The sequence below is a fragment of the Pomacea canaliculata genome, linkage group LG10 (genome assembly GCF_003073045.1).
Source record: "Pomacea canaliculata isolate SZHN2017 linkage group LG10, ASM307304v1, whole genome shotgun sequence".
Lineage (NCBI taxonomy): Eukaryota > Metazoa > Mollusca > Gastropoda > Architaenioglossa > Ampullariidae > Pomacea > Pomacea canaliculata.
In genome coordinates, this window is record NC_037599.1 from 2,565,880 (window position 1) to 2,582,537 (window position 16,658).

General features: G+C 44.1%; 2 protein-coding genes across 6 annotated transcripts; one reads left to right on the plus strand and one right to left on the minus strand.

Annotated features, from left to right (window-relative positions):
• Positions 1 to 988: 988 nt before the first annotated feature.
• Positions 989 to 5,937, plus strand: LOC112574317. The gene is made up of 9 exons (XM_025255324.1): positions 989 to 1,100; positions 1,910 to 2,014; positions 2,800 to 2,922; positions 3,115 to 3,211; positions 3,399 to 3,606; positions 3,761 to 3,979; positions 4,238 to 4,389; positions 4,730 to 4,832; positions 5,327 to 5,937. Coding segments are annotated over exons 1-9 (1,188 nt in total). The 5' UTR covers positions 989 to 1,099; the 3' UTR covers positions 5,507 to 5,937.
• On the minus strand, positions 5,770 to 13,416 carry LOC112574316 (carbohydrate sulfotransferase 9-like). Of its 5 annotated transcripts, none has more exons than XM_025255319.1 (5): positions 13,348 to 13,416; positions 9,011 to 11,585; positions 8,095 to 8,381; positions 7,755 to 7,885; positions 5,770 to 7,507 (listed from the first exon to the last, which is right to left on the minus strand). In XM_025255319.1, exons 2-5 carry the CDS (start codon positions 9,102 to 9,104, stop codon positions 6,688 to 6,690), a joined length of 1,332 nt encoding a protein of 443 aa, XP_025111104.1. In that variant the 5' UTR covers positions 9,105 to 11,585; positions 13,348 to 13,416; the 3' UTR covers positions 5,770 to 6,687. The 5 variants fall into 5 exon arrangements, with proteins under 5 accessions (XP_025111104.1, XP_025111105.1, XP_025111106.1 ...); XM_025255320.1 differs by lacking the exon at positions 13,348 to 13,416 and adding an exon at positions 11,850 to 11,879; XM_025255321.1 differs by lacking the exon at positions 13,348 to 13,416 and having other exon boundaries at positions 9,011 to 10,415; positions 11,387 to 11,829.
• Positions 13,417 to 16,658: the final 3,242 nt, after the last annotated feature.

The following is a 16,658-nucleotide window of genomic DNA, read 5'->3' on the forward strand; positions in this document are numbered from 1 at the left end:
ACCAACGTTTCTCTCTCTCTCTCTTTTTTTTTTTTTTTTTTTTTTTTTTTGTACATTTAAGTCTCCGTAAGGCTATTTGATACTGCGAAATTTATGGTCACTTTTGAGTGTGGAAAGGGCATGTGAAGGTTCATGCAGTCCAAGTCTGCGTTGCATTTCTTCAGTGTACTTGTTTGTTTATTGTCAGTCAGCTGCCACGTACAAGATTTTAAGAAACAACTTGCGAAGAAAACCTTAAGAAAAGTGTGCGTGAGCACAAAAAAATACCCAATCATAATAAGAACTCATCACAGTTTTGGAAAAAAACGTGTTTGCTGGAAAACCACTTGTCATAAATCTGATTCTTAAGAGGACGGTCAAGCACTTGCAAAAAGCTGATATTTTTCACGAAACCGCAACGTTTGAGGCTAGTACAAGCTTCACAGTATGACCGAGAGAGAGTGTATATCAAAGTAATTTGAAGTACCTCTGGACATTGCTTAACTTTGTGATTTGTGAGCGAGAAAACTGCCCAACTGCAAGGCATCGCTTCAACAGCTTGGGTATAATGATTAAGAAAACACGAGGAAGATAAGAGAAGAAAGATCAAAGTGACATACCGCGGGCAATCAATTAGGAGCGATAAGTTTACTACATTTACCCACCAGCGCCTGTGACCCTTTCCCCCACCACCTTTCCATATCACCTTGTGCTTATCTCTAGGTAATATTAATCCCTTAAAAGGATTCTAAATTGAATATTAATAAACTATACCAAGAAAAGAACATTTTTGGCTTTAAACGAGTATTATCATTACTGTTTCAGTTAAAGCCATCAGCCAAAATTGTCCTTATTGTTACGTGAAATTTCTGGAAATATTAGCAAGCCCATCTTTTCAGACCTTTTGGGGGAGAAACTTTTTTCTTGTCTGTTGGTCCGGTGCACAGCTGTGTTTGGAGTTTGAGGAGATGAGTGTGTTTTCGCCTGACAGGAGAGAGACGTGGTCAAGTGGTCTGGGGAGGCAACATGTGCTGGTCTCCCTGGCTATATAAGACATGCATCACCACTGGTGGTCATTCCATCTTCTCACCTCTGTCCAGATCCAAGCAAGAAGGCAGCAAGTAAGTATCCAGTTACTGCCTCGAACAATTCTGCGCTCGCATCTTAAACTTTTGTAATGCTTCTGCCTGTATTCACTGCGTAATATGAAATAGAGTTCTTTTACTGTTCAGAAGGATAAGACTTTATCATCAGTATTATTTTATTTCTTTGCTACGTGGTCCTTTCACAATGTGTGAATGCCGAAGAGACGATAGTTACCTCCTTCTAACAAAAGATTTCTTCCATCGAGATTTTTCTAGATCTTTCCTTCCCCGCCGTTGGGGACAGGGGTGTTTAAAGCTTTCTCTATCTCTGCCACCACAACACCAAAAACCATCTTTACCACTACTATCACTGTTCTGAGTTTGTTGTACTTCTATTTACACTAGCACCAACAGCAACAACAACACTAGCAGCACGAGTACCTGAATAAACTATACAGCACCCTGCTAAACTACAAATATTTGTTTTTCTCAAGCATCTAAATTTAAGTATTCAAGTATTTCAACAGTTTCAGACTTGTCCTGCCCTAAACTAGTACATAAAATCTTTTTTCATTTGTTTCTTTGCAATCGTCTGTCAGAAGTATTAATTTGAATAGCATCCCTTGCTTTGCTTGACAATGGCGATACTGCTAGTGTACGAAACACATCATTTACTTTTATTTAAGTTCCTCCTTCACCGTTTTACTAGAAGATGACGAGGTTCACAACCTTAAAGGTTAAAAGCACCCGCAAAACCCGAGGGTGAGTGCCGATGCGCTTCAAGGGTAGGTATGGTACCCCACAGGGGGATGTAACTGCGTCATTTCCGCTCGTTTGTTGTGCAGTGTCTAAACTGCTGATCCTCGTCGGCTTGGCCTGTGCTGTCGTCATCGACGCTGCTGCTGTCCGAGACAATGAAACAACGAACCACACCCAAGTGACGCAGGGCTGTAAGTTGGACTTGACCTTTAGACCCTAAGTTTTTCGGTTGAACTTCCAAAACTGGCCGTTGGCTGGTGAGCACCTGAAGGGTTAAAAATATGACATGATACTGTTGCTGTCGGTAACTGTTGCCTTGAATAAATAATATTAGCAACCCTGTTAAAATATTGAATTCTGAGCGTGGCAACAACTATATTTACAATCAAAAAGAATTTGAAAGTCTGAAAGGCGATGACAGAAATTCTCAGAAGGCGAGGGAATTGTATGTAATCAATCATTCGCTCTCTTTCAACTTTGAAAACACCACACAATAATCTATGTTTATTTGTACATTCACTAACAATGACTAAAAAAACCATTGAGGCTACAAGGAGCAATTGTGTCTAAACTCCACGTTAAAGCTATCTGAAAACACACTAAAGTTATTCTCTAAGCACAGCTGCTGTGCCATTAGGTCCAGCGATCCACTTAAGTCCTCATGATCATTAGCAGTTCGCGCAGCGCAACACATTTAATTAGGTGGGGTTTGTTTTCAAACGAAATAGTTACAGCTTCCCTTACAGCCTTAGTAAAAGTAGAAACGTGTTCCCCTTCCTCACATCAGTACCTGGGGTGGGCCCAGTGGCACAGTGGTCAGCGTCTGTCACCAACACAGTGAGGGCTGGCTGTCCGGGGTTCAGATCTCTGCGCTGCTCTTTCTCTGCACGAGACACTTATTATACAGGATCGGCTGCTTCATATAGCTCGATATGTGGCTCGACATGAAACACCAATTTCCACATCTCTGTTGCAGCGTCTGGTGAAGTCTGCACCAAATTCGGGCGCCGCTGCCTGTCTGGAGAAGTGTGTGACAACAAAGTGTGCAAGTGCTCAAATGGCAAGAAAGGAGAGGCCCTGATCGAGTGTGTCGAACAAAGTGAGAAAAAAAATGGACTCTTTTAATGTTGTCTCTACTTAACGATTCTTTTGCTTATTTTTGCGCAATCTCGGCTTGATCATTATCCATTTTCATAAATCCATGCCATCTCCCGATTGTCCGTTCTTCCATCCGTCCGTCCGTCTGTCGTGTCTCTCGAGAACGTATAGTATTCTGCTACTCGTGTTATAGATGAGAATCTGTGCTACCTGAGCGCTGACCCTCACCTGACCGCTTACGGTGAAGCCCGCGTGAACGTCAACATGCCTTGCCGCTACAGAGCCAGCAGGTAACGGGTACCTTCTTCTTTTGTCTTGTCTTTCTCTTCGCCTTTATCAACAAGGCAACCATCTGCACAGGTAACTGATGTAATCTTCTCCATATCACAAGCAATTTATTCTTTGCTTTCTTGCTTTTTTTAATCGAGTTTCATGATCTAGGCATGAATGACAACAGTTACACGTGCATCTTTCCAGGTTTATCACGGAGTCACCCGATGCTCCCATCCCAGAGTACACCAGCTGTTCTTTCGAGATCTACGCCACCAACCAGCTGTACAAAGGCCGTTACATCGTCGCCAGTGCACACATCTCTGTGGGCGTCACGGACTCCGCCAGCCAGGTGCACAGCTCTTTTGAGGTCTACAAAAGCAACTACGATGTTGAGGAGAGCTCCATCTACAACGTACGTAACCGTTCGTTCTGTCAAAAAGAGTCAAGTGGTCTTGACAGGTAGTAACTTTGCTTCGCGACATCAAAGACCTCGCTAACTCTCGCACGGTCTCACCAGTCGCTTGTGTCAGCTGGTCTCACGCCCTCTTTGCCTCTGTGTCTTGCAGTATCTGGCCAGAATCGTCAAGCGAGACAGCATCTGGGGCAGCAGCAACGGCGTCATCCCCGGCCTGGACGTGGACCCAAGCTTCGACGACGTCAACAACTTCGCCGTCCTCGACGTGAAGCAGTGCGACACCCGCATCAAGTACCGCGCCTACGACCGCAAACGGCCCCTGCAGTCCCAGCTCCCAGGCCTGAGCATCCAGACGCCATCACACGCAAAGGTAAGCCACCGAGTGCTCACGTTCTCGAGAAGGCATGTTCTTGTGTCCAGCTTCTAAAGCAGCACTGACCATTTTATAAAAGTAAAAGTTTTTTGCTAACGAAATATTTAATGGACTATTTCTAGAACGATCCTGGGATGCACAGTATCTTTTACATGTAAGTTTTAAAGCTAACCCCTCGCCCACAGGGTATGGGAAATAGCTTCAGTTTCATTGGTTTTCAAAGGCTTATTTATGATCTTTTTTTCCACATCATAGTTCGTACCTAACCTGGGTACCTACCCAGCCTCCGTGTGCGGCGTTCCTCAAGATGGAACTGACCTGTTCACCCAGCGTGCGAAAGCTCTGAATGTGAGCAACGCAGACACCGCCATCATCTACGACATCCTCTCCCAGAGGCCTCCACAGGTGTAAGTGGTTCGCACACAACGCAACCGAAGAGTGTGCTCTATGTTTGATTAAATAATCTCCGCAGGTTACTGTAGGATGTTAATTCGACAGATGTATCTGAGTATAGCAGATTTTATTTGTTTACGTCGTAAACTTTTATGACCCTCTATTGTAAGAACTGAGAACACTTGGCTGTTTGGAAATACGAGCCACAATGAAGTAAAAGCGACAGGTGATGTTCATTCAATGTCAACTTTTCCCTTAAAGAGCACCAGCTATTTTAACACAAAAGAACAGTCTGTGTCTTGCGAGGATTGCACTACAAAGTTAAAGAAACTCCTTGTCCTCTTCTACTTCCAGAGACAACCCGAATGCAGATATCTGCAACGATGCTTTTGATGCATTCAGCACTTCCACCAACAAGGCTAGCGATGTTGAGAGATGTGCCCCCATCGTCGTCAACGTGCGTATTTTCTCTTTTTTTTTTCTTTGTCATTTTCATCACTCTTTACTCCATGTAATTCTAAGGTGCTCCCTAGGTCGTTGGTCTGTCTATGGTCTTGACCAATATTTAAGTCATTTCTTTGTACGCATACTCAACGTTGCTCTGGCTGGAAAGTAGTCAGGGACACCCTTTCAGAATACTCACTCGCGAATAACAATGAATTAGCGTTTCTACTATAACCAAAGCTTTGGAATATATTTATCCTTGGAGAAAATCTGTGCAAGAGGTTAACGTTAAAATGTAACAGTGTCATGAAAAAAAAACTGAGGATGCAGTCCCGAATTTTTTTACTCTAATTGCTTTATTATATGCAGTACAGTTGAAGTTTTCTCACTTTGCTTTTTTCGCCAAAATACCCCATTTTCTTCCAATTTTTTTTTGTCGTCGATCTAATTATGGCTTCTGACTTTCCTTTTCTGACGAGTTCACAATCCTGATTTCTTTTTTTAAAGGCCAAAATCAGCACCTGCCTGGCGGAAAGTCCCTTTGCACCCGCCGACCCCTTCGAGCTGTTCGTGGACTGCCTGCGATTCAACCAAGGCAACTACGACCACAGCACGTGCATGCGTCTCAACGATGCCTCCAACCTGTGCAAGGACTTCTGGGAAGGTCCCACGCTGTACAGATGCTAAGTTCTTACACACGGCCAGAACGAGATTTCTCATTTTATGAACAGTATTTTTAGCAGATCTCATTCCATTGGCGTTTGAACTAGCAATCGCACGCATTTAATAAAAATTCCATCTTTACAAAGTGTCCAGGAACACCGGAAATTGCAAAAGTCATTTAACCGAGGACTCAGAGGGTGATAGCTTCCCCCGTCATGTCTGGAAAACATCCTCTAGCTTCCTTTTCTAACTGAAGGAAATAGTCTGCTAAAAAATGCTGTGCATAAAGAAGAATATAACAATAGGTATTTCAAAATAAATCCGAAACCCCTTTGACATCATGACATGTGAACATTGTTGTGAACACAAACTAACAGGATGTGCAGCGAAACTAACTGATGTCTGCCATCAGTACAGTGATCCTTGTCATAGTCAAATAAAGATGATGAATCTTGCCGACTTCTTTGGTCTACTTGTTTATGTTGTGTGCATTGAATAACGAATGCTTTTAGCTCCGCGTGTGTGTGTGTGCCTGTGAATGAATACGCGCTGGGAAATCCAACACAAAACAGAACTCATACACTCAAGCAATTCACATATTTGACATATTTCGAATGAATTGTTATCGTGATACTAATAATACTAATATCAAACAACAGCTCTGTACAAACAAGAAAGCAATGTACACATTTTGATCTCGCATGTACTCACGCGCACACACACATGCATGAACACCAATAACAAGTGATTGAGACTTTGGGACATAACTACTTCTCCCCCTTGTCTCATGTGTTCATTCTCTAGGGTGGTGGTTAGGTTTGAGAAGTTTGCAAGTTATGCCTGTGTTAGCCTGCCACTAGTATTTCTCTCCCTTTTGTCTTTGACCTCCTCACCTGGAGGTCAATGTTTCGGTGCTGCCAGACGCTTATCCATACTCGTCTTCAAGTCATGGCCATGCATGATATGTCCATCTGGAACGTCACTCGTTAGCTGAAGCAAATTCAAAGAAATTAAGACATTCAAACAGGTGGATGTTTTCCCACCCTTCTCTGGTGTTGGTGTACTCATTCATTACTGACAGCTGTATCCCTGAGTTTTGGTTAGTCTTCTATGATAAGCCGAAATGATAATGAAGCTGGCAACAGGCGATGAAAATCACAACCAAGGGAAACGACCACAAATGAAGGGAGATTACCAGGAACGGTTTATGTGGTCCTTTGACGACAAGTCTGTCGATGTCGGTACAGGAGGTCCGGCAAGGGGTCATAGTCAAACATGGCGAAATCCGCCGCGTACAAGGTGCGAAGTTTCTCCATGACACAGTCTGACACATCCCGGTAGGCCTCCGCCATCTCCTGCTCCTTCTGGGCTTTCCAGAAGCTTTTGTTCCTTGGCTGCCTCTCCCGGTAGGTCTTCAACACCAGGACCTTGAGCTCGCCTGCTTCCACCCGGGTCCTACCCGCCCACGGAAACTCCGCGCTTCTCGGCAAGTAACCGTTGATCTGAAAGGCTCTCCACAGGCGGCGGGCCACGTCTGTGGTGTTGGTGCAGTTGTGGTAGAAGGCGTGCAGCAGCTCGTGGTAACAGTCGTCAATCAGCATCTTCATTTCGTGCCTCGCGTGCTGCTCCGAGTCTGAGAGCTGATTGGCCAGCCGCGACAGGTTCATGCGGGTCAGGATGTAGTGAGTGTCGTGTGCAAACGTCTCCAGCTTGCCCACCACGTGGGGACGAAAGACGCAGGGGCTGCAGAGGTAGTTGTACGGTCGGTAATGGTCTCCGATCTGTTCCGGCGCCGTCTTGGTCACGTAGTCGACGAACTCCACGAAGGAGATGTCGTTGGCGCAGTGTTTCTCCGACTGGTTGTAGCCAGGCCTCAGGCGCAGAATCCGCCAGCCATCGGCATCCCAGTGGTCCGGCAACAGGAACTTGTCCACGTAGGCGGACCACAGGCGGCTGTAAGGCTCGCGGACAAACATAAACCGGAAGCGCTCCCCGAAAAAGGCCGGAGTGTTGGTAATGCTGAACCTGTAGATGTATGCACACACACACACACAAATAAACAAATTCGCTAGTCTAAAATAATGTAATTGCTGAAAGATAATATAAAGCAACTAACGTTTCATGTAAGGATGATAATTCAACAATTTTGGCCTGACGGTTAGGCTTGCGCGCGCACACACATCCACACAAACACATGCTCTCTCTCTCACTCACACACACACACATATGAAGGACAAGCAGACATGCTATTACTTTCCTTCCTTCAAATTACCTGTGAAATTTCATGTTCTTTGGTTTGTAGTGCACCTGGTACCTGGGAATCTCAAAAGGTGTCGCAAAGGTCCTGCCCCCTGTGTCGTTGTGCAGCCAACGGAAGATGCTCAGCCAGTAGGTGCAACCCACCTGCACAAATGTAAAACTGAACTTAGTAAGCTTGATTTAAATGACTCAATTTTCGTGACTTTGCAGTTGAAATTAAACTGTTGTCGAACTGCTCTAACACTGCTAGATAGATAGACCGTGCTCGCACTGTAACAGAACCTCGCAGCCATCTTGCTACTCGTAATATCATGTAAGCCAGCAGGGAACACGAGTAGATTGACACCTCCTACCTTAGGTGTGAGGCAGGTGGCAGCACCAGTGCCGTTGTGCTCCACAGCACGGTCCACCTGACCGCCGGCAAACAGGAAGCAGGCGTCATCAGCCGTCTGGCGTCGTTTGAGGTAAAGGTCACGTGATGACTTCTCCAGCTGGTCCTGGACTGGTGCCGCTACTGTTGTTGTTGTTGTTGTTGTTGTTGTTGTGGCAGTGCGAGGTTTGGCATGAGCTTTTGTTTTGCCGACGGTCGTCTTCTGCTCGTCGTCCGAGGGGTCCTCAGTTTTCGTAATCAGGCGTTTCCCTGCAGGCGATGTAGTTGTGATGTGAGACTCTTCCCCATCACCTACCCAAGGCAAACTCAGGAACGATGAAAAGCGTCTTGCTTTCGTAGTAGCAAGGTGATACCCTGACCACGGGAGACTATTTCATGTTTCTTTACCCCGGAGCATCTTTGCCACCGCTGTAAACTAGGCTCCACTGGCGAAGAACATCTACAGGTCAGGGGGCCACTAAACTTTAGAGACAAGACGCTCGTTCTGAGTTTGCCATGTTTACCCAACCTCCCTTCATAGTTACTTCCCCTCTCATGCGCATCTTGTTTAAAATCTTCAAGAAATTTCCTCTTTAACATCGTATTTATTGTTATCGTGTGACGTTGGTGCTGAATATTTACCTTCTCATATTCTGTATGTGAAGCTTCTACCCCACGTCTGCCTACATATCTCGTATTATCGTAGAGATCATCGTTTCCTGCTTCATGTAATGTTTTCTTTTCGAGCCCCAATCCCCCTCCACACCCACAATAAACCCCAAAGGGCTTACAGGCAACCAGGAAATGAAGTGGAAATGACAGCTCCTCGAGAAGGTAGAGTGACAAAGTGGAAAACCGCGTGGTTAGGGCCCGTGTACCCGACCCCCAGGTCGACCTACCTGCAAACAAGACGTGTCGACCAGCCAGCAGAAGAAACAACAAAACCACAGCGCCCACCGCGATCGCCTTCTTCGTGGTTCTTCGTCCCACCATTCTGCATACGAAGTGGAAGAAATGAACAATAAACGGTGTCTTCTGTACCTGGTTCAGCCAGTCAAAAGTTTCAGACTCAGAAAATATGATCAAAGATTAATAAATCGTGAGGTTACCCAAGTCTAGAGCCGATGTATCAAAGATGGCTGCTCTCGCACTCACGAGCTTAACGTTGTAGGCTATTTACACTGGTCTTTCAGCTTACTTCAGTGGGAACAAACAATTAGGAAACGAGTGTCTGAAAGTGTCAGTCGTGTGTCCTTCGCGTACTCGAGTTTTAATTTTCCTCGTATTTATTATGTTCCTCTGAACGTGTGGGACGCTTGGTGGCGCAAGGGCTAGACCGCCTGTATCCATGACTGAGAATCGGGTATCGTGGGTCCTGCTCGGATACAATATGTGACACCTGATCAACCACAGAACTCGCGGTCGGTGGTTTTATTACGGGTATTCCGTCTTGGTCCACACTCTGTGTGTGTGTGTTGGTGTGAATGATCGCAGTGCATTTATCAGTTTAAGGTTGTTCCATACTTAACAACCATGCTGTCAACTATTGCAGCCTGGCAACGTACATCTACCCGCTTTAATACTCGAGTACAGTTGAATGCTTGCTGCAATGAGCTTAAATAGTTACACGATAATTCAAGGTACGTGCTTTTTCCTTTGCAAATATCACAAAAAAATAAATGTTTGGGGTAATTTTCTCTGTGACTGTTACTTAGAAATCAATGTCATGGTCTGCGAAGCTGCCCCCAATTCTTCTGTTTATTGTTGTTGTTGTTGTTGTTGTTGTTGTTGTTGTTGGTGTTGGTGTTGTTTTTGTTTTTGTTTTTGTTTTGGTTGTTTTGACCTACTGTAACCGACAATGCATTGAATATTCGAAGGATCACTGTTACATCTGTGGTGCGTACACTATCCATGTCTTAGTGGTTTATCCCAGTTACAAGGTGGAACCCACAAAAGTGACTGTGAAAGGTCAGTCAGAGGAGGTCAGCAAGACAACGGCACGCGAAAAGAAAGTCGACTCACCTGTATGACTGCCGTCGGCATACCCTGGATATTTATTCTGCGAGACAGATAGTCCGATCGCTTGTTGGCGAGTTTGGTCACCCTTTGGACTGTGGGGCTGAAATCTAAGACAAGGGCAACAAAGTCTCTTCTCGTCACCTGGAGGACCCTTGTAGCACGCAGTACCGGGTTTGGAGGACAGGGATACCTACTAGAAATGTTTAAATGGAAAATGCTTCGTTTACTCACTCCGACCTACTGACAGCTCTTGACACACCTTGCAGGGATTTGCTCAAGTCTGCACTGTTAGGTGGATGAAACAAAACTTACAGTTAGTCAAGCAGCCGAACTAGTAAGGATTGTATTTCCGGTAGAAAAGTTAAATGACAGGCATCATGGTAAATAAATTACTATTAAATGTTTAAATACATTTAAAAACATTAAAAAAAATTTAAAACAAGGATAAACTTCCCGGAAACTACTTCAGGTGTTGTGCATGTGACTGATTGCTTGAAGCATTGTGGTTTGCTGTTCATGCCCTTTGCACCCTCTCACACTCGTGTGTTTCTTGTCACCCTTGTTGCCGGCGCCCTAAATTCCTACACTTTTATACTTGTAAATGTTTAGTGTCCTTTGATTTATGAGCAAAATGTCGCGTCTTCGGCAAACAAGCTGCGAGAATGCAGTTGTTCTAAGCGAGCTTTTAACAAAAAAGACAATAACACAGACGACTAGTACCCGGATGTACTCCCGGATAACATTCCATTGTTCAGCACCCGCCAAAGACGATCTAAAGTTTTATCATAATCTTTTCTGCAAATATAAATTATCATTACAGTGAATGTGTTAGTCTGTTTCTCAAGGGATTGGAGGGAAGGCCGTGCGCCAGATATCTTGTTGACAAGAAACAACGGTCTGTCAACTGGAGATCAAATAAGAATCAATAACTGCAGAGTGAGTCACTTGTTTACTTGAAGATCTACGCACTGACATTACGGGTACTTCAAGGCAAAGCTGCTGACAAGCTGATTTGAAATTACTGAATAGACACTGCGTGCAGTGACAGAACTTGCTGAAGCCATCGCACTAGAAGTTCCAATATGGCGGCTACCGTTGGCTTCAAGTCCCTGAGCCACACAACAGTGCCCACATTACAAGTTGTGTAACAGGCACTCAGCATCCCTTTGCTTCAAGTTGACCCTTCGTAAAAGTGTGAATGTCCTATGATCAAGCCCTTAGACAAGATCACAATGGCTTTTACCTCCATTAGTTACCTATCTTTAAAAGCAGTCTTCAAAGTTGTCAATACAATCGGTCATTCTTTTCTTGCTGGTTCCTTCCAGAAGTATTCGTCTCTGTTCAGACGAGCTGGCCACAGACCTGAGGGTAGGTTTTCCCAGTTGTCTATTAGATGGCCATGATAGAGTTCTGGGAAGGCTGCTGCTGGTAGGGAGCGTCACTATTACCTTACTGCTGCGAAAAAAAATAGTGAAGGTTTAAGCACTTGCAAGCCCCATCGACATTCAGGATATTATAAAACGACGCCAGACGACATTTTGGTGACAGATGAGTCAAACGGTCGGTCAAGTCTGAGTGGAATGTCTCCCACGCGAAACTAGTCTTTGTTACTAGTTCTGTAAACGTAAGTCTCTCTCTCACACTCACACACAAACAAACATACATACACCCGATCAACCCAAGCAACCGAACGCATGATAATTTGTAGTACCCACGCACCGGAACTTCATCTTCCACTCGCAAATACAATCAAACAAAGAATGGGGGCTGCCATCTCATCTCCATAGAAATAAATGCTTAAACCAGCGGTTCTCAACCTTTTACATGTGGCGACCCCCCTGACGAACACCGGTACGTCCGCGACCCCCCTTAGCCGGCTAGGTCGGTGGAAGAGCGGGGGGGGGGGGCAGCTTTAGCTAACGTCGAACGCCGCGTCGAGGAAATCAATGCAATTCAACAACGGAAGAGCAAAGTTCGTATCTGCAAGAAGTATAACTGTTAATGAAATTTTACTAAAGCTAATAAATATTATTTTATTGGACACTCACTTTGATTAATGAGAAGGTTGAGCCTGCTTGCTGTTGCATAAAGAAGCGAACCTGTGTGCGATGTTCGTACCCACTGCTATTCGCAGCTCAGCCTCTGCGTCCACACGATTTCTGTATTTCGACTTCAGTGCTGCCAATGCTGAAAATCCTTGCACACACATATACGAAGTTGAAAATGGCAGCAGAACTTTCATTGCTTTCTCAGAAAGGAGAGGATATTCACCGTTGATGCTAATCCAGAATGTTGGCACTGGTGTTGTGTGGAAGACCATTTTCAGGGATTGGTCACTCGAAAGGTCGATGAGCTGCTCTTCTTCTTGCGTGGACAACCCGCTTGTGCTAGGATCAGCCAGAAATGGATTACGAATCCAATCGTATTTAGTCACATCAATTTCAGCGAAATAATGCTGAAACCTTTCTTGCAGTCCGTTTAGATGGGCAATAATTACATTCTTCACCTGATCAAGATTCAAGTTGTCAGCCTTGCACTTACACAAGCACGGAAACATATCAAAAATATTTTCTTGGCGTATCTTTTGCGTCCACAACGAAATTTTTCGGACGAAAGCATTCATCTTGTCAGTTGTTTGTAATATGGTGGTGTAATATAGGGGAGTCAGCGATGAGAGATTGGGGGAGAAAGAAAGCAAAAGGCGAGAGGAGGGAGATTGGAGGCTTAATTGTTGAGAGGGAGATTGTGTTTTGAGTTTTGGAAGTGAGAAGTCACTGCATGCCGAGACAGTGTACTTGAATAGGAAGAAGAGATTTGGAGTTTGAGCCCCCGCACCACTCGGTTACACAATGTAAACTAATTCCACTAATACCAGTATAAGAAACTTTTTTTAAAAAATGACCACCTTCGCGACCCCCTTGTAGGCACAGGTTGAGAACCGCTGGCTTAAACCCTGGATGACATGTTATTTCTGAATGCAAGTCAGCACAAGCAGTTCTATAGACTGTGCTAAGTGTTGTGGCAGCCAAACAAGAAACGGGACTGAAATAACCTCAACTGTAGATCATTTCTTTTCGTTATTTTCCATTATTATTGATAAATCTGGAGACTAAAGAAATAATATTACAAACAATGCAGAACAAACAGGCGTAAATAGATTTGACTTAACACAAATATTTTAAATTATATTTCATTAACAATCACTTAGCGTCCAAACCTGCAGGAAGGTGGAAATATTCAAGGGAGACTAACATCAAAGTACTGCTGCTCTCCCCTTGAGCTACTGGCTTATCCCGCGAGGTGTGTTGGTTCGTACCGTTGAGACCGCGTTTTACCGTTAATATATTCATATTCAGCTCGTGAAAGAACTGTATACAAACCCCTAACAGAAGGGTGTGACGACCCTTGTGAATAATAAGAAAACTGCTCACTTTATTAAGACTCAAGCACGAAATCATTGAAGCGGCGCTTAGCCATTGTGTAGCGAGCAGACAGTTAAAAAAATGTTGGTCGTTGACTTTACTGAATAAGTAATAAGCAAATGGAAATGATTGAAAGAATAAAGTACTTGTGTGAATGCATGTGTAGGTGAACTGAATGCGTGTCTTTCAACCACGACAGGGTTCAATAATTTACACAAATGTATATTTTTATTGACTTTGCGACTCGTTCAAGCCCCCAGAGAAAGCGAAACCCACGAAACCCGATTCTCACTGTCGTATTGACAGGCGCTTTAGCCAGGGGACCATCAGCTGCCCAAGTGTTGGACTGACTGGAGGGGAATGAAGGCAAGGACTGAGAAATGTGGCATGAACTGCAGGAGTCACTGAACACTCTTTGAGAACGACATCCCGTGGGAGATTTAACTCCCTATTTGACAGAGCCACCATCACCCCCAACCTCTACTCATCTCGTCGACCCACCCCGACTTAATTACCTTTTCGTGGGAACGGGGTGAATGTCATATGATCAAGTCGTTTTCTACCCTTTCCCACTCCCCCTCGTCATCAACCTTTTTTGTCTTCGAAAATTATCGTAAATCAGGCGATTTTTTTCCCCAGCTTTAAGCCCTGCGGCTTGTTATGATTACGATTAATTTTTGAATGAGCTCCATGTTAAAGTGTCAACGGTTCACGTGTATGAATCGAAGCCCCATACAATTGAAGCATTCAGATCAGTTACTGAAGTACACACCCTCATCATGCCGAACACGAGACGAAATGCCTACGATACAGCTTTCGAGATGATCGACCTGGCCATTGAAGAAGTTGTATATATTTGCGGCTTATAAACCAGTTTGGCTTATTTGTGAATAAAGTAGAGATTAAAAAAAATTCAGGTGTGCTTAGTAGACCGAAATTTACGGTATATCCTGCCTGTTCTCAAAAGTTGTCTTCCTAGAGTATTTGTTTGGTTGGTCGGTGGTTGTTGTTTTTTCCTCTTGTTGTCTTTTAAACAGATACATAGGTAAGTACTTGAGGACGAGCTGTCCAGCATAAACCCGTTGGGAGCGTGTTCGAGATGAACTGAGGCTTGTGTACTCGGGGGCACCATAGACTTCCGGCCGATTAAAAACACCGCCGGGCGACCTTTCAGTGAAAGATTATTCAAAAGGCTGGCTGAGCCTACCCTGAAATGTCGACAGATGACAGAGCACGGGAGACCATCTTTTCCCACACACTAAAGCTTGTGTCAAAATTTGTAGTCTGTAAAACTCTCTCACTCACTCATACACACACACACTCGCACGCACTATAGGCTGTAAGAAGAAGACAGTGCGAAGATTGTAAGAGGGTGAAGGAAATTCACCGCCATTTTTGTCAAAAAGTATTCTTCAGTCACAATCAACGTGAAAGCCATTGATGCCAATCTTGAGTTAAGACCATAGTAAATAGTATGCCGCTATAAAAATTGACAATGAGTAAACCTTTTAAAGTAGGATTGACGGTTAAACTCTTCCAGTCAGACGACTTTGAAAGGCAAAGAATTGCTGTCTTTGTTTACAAAGAAAACCAGACGCTAATGCAAATACCTGCACGGCAAAAGGCCCTTTTTGACCGCAAATCAGTACAAGTAAATATAATTTGTTCAAAATATTACAGAGAAATGGGACTAATAAGAAAAGTGTTGCAGAGGTGTTTATTTATTTATTTTTATTTATTTATTTTGCTTTCGTTGCTTTTTAAATTAATTTGAAGACAAGACTCGCTAGATTAGAGAATCGTTTTAATAGTGCACAGCTAAAAGTATTATACAAATTTGACTAAAGGAAAAACTTGTTTGGAAGTACAGTATACATCCCTCATTTGTCTCCAGACATCGGCGAGCAGCAATGCTCAAGGGAGACAATTCAAACACGCTAAACATTGACAGTTCCTCGGTTAGTTTCCCTTGCTCCACTGCCTTGTAGTGTGTTTGCCATGGTGACACGGATCTAACCCTTGCTATGGAGGTAGAACTTTTTAGACAGCATTATTGAAATAATCAGACATAGCACCAAACAGCTGATATCGGGATGTGACTTGAATCTTCTCAATGTAGATGGGTTCTGTGACTTAATGTCGTGGTAGAGAGGATTCAGGCCATCGCTTATCTCGAGGGTAGCGCCCCTCTCCGTTCTCGCTCACTACCTTACAGAACCAGGTACCCACGATACAGGTGGCTGAAATGGGGAAAGTTGCGTTACAAGGGTATCGAACTAGAAGTGTAAGCCTCGTTTAGGTTTTACGTGGTGTCACTAACCACTCACTCCTTCTCCACACAACTCTTCTATGAAGGACGAACCACCGTCACAGATCACTGCGCTCAGGAGCAGATAACAGTCGTTCCAGTTGCAAGACACAGCCTGAGTGTAGTGGGGTGACATGAAAATAATTATCGATGACTGCTCTGAATAAATAATGAGCAAGAGAAATGACTGGAAGAATAAAGCACATGCAGTCTTTCTCGTACAAGCACACATGCACGCACGCTCCCCCTACACACACAGTCGCACAGAACATAAACACATGCACAGGTGAGTCAGCGCTCACATACGTACCCCTATCTTCCAAACGTACCCTTAACTCCTATCATCGATAGCTCGACTATTATCACAACACATAGCCTGCCCTTGTTGACAAGACATTCTGCACTTTCTTTTTTTTTTTTTTAACACGACCTGGTGTCTGACCGTTTGTTAAATGGCGGGAAATGCCTCAGACACGTCTATAGTTCAGTTATGACTCATCCCTACCTCGCTGTTCATATTTTCTCTCGTGAGCAGAGCTCGACGTGGAGTCACAGGCTCCTAATTGTAGGAGACCATTAAGTTATCAATGCCTTTCATCGCTTTTTATTCCCAATCTAAAATACTAAAATAATCCCCTGGGAACATCTCTCTCTCTCTCTATGGGAGACATAGTTTTGACTACGAACAAAGTGAAGTAGCTTAGCTGACTTTATCGTGACCTTTTCCCGTCGTTGAGAGGACGGAACTGTTCAAAATAATGACTGAGAACCAAAGAGTATTTTTAATTTGGGAGAAAC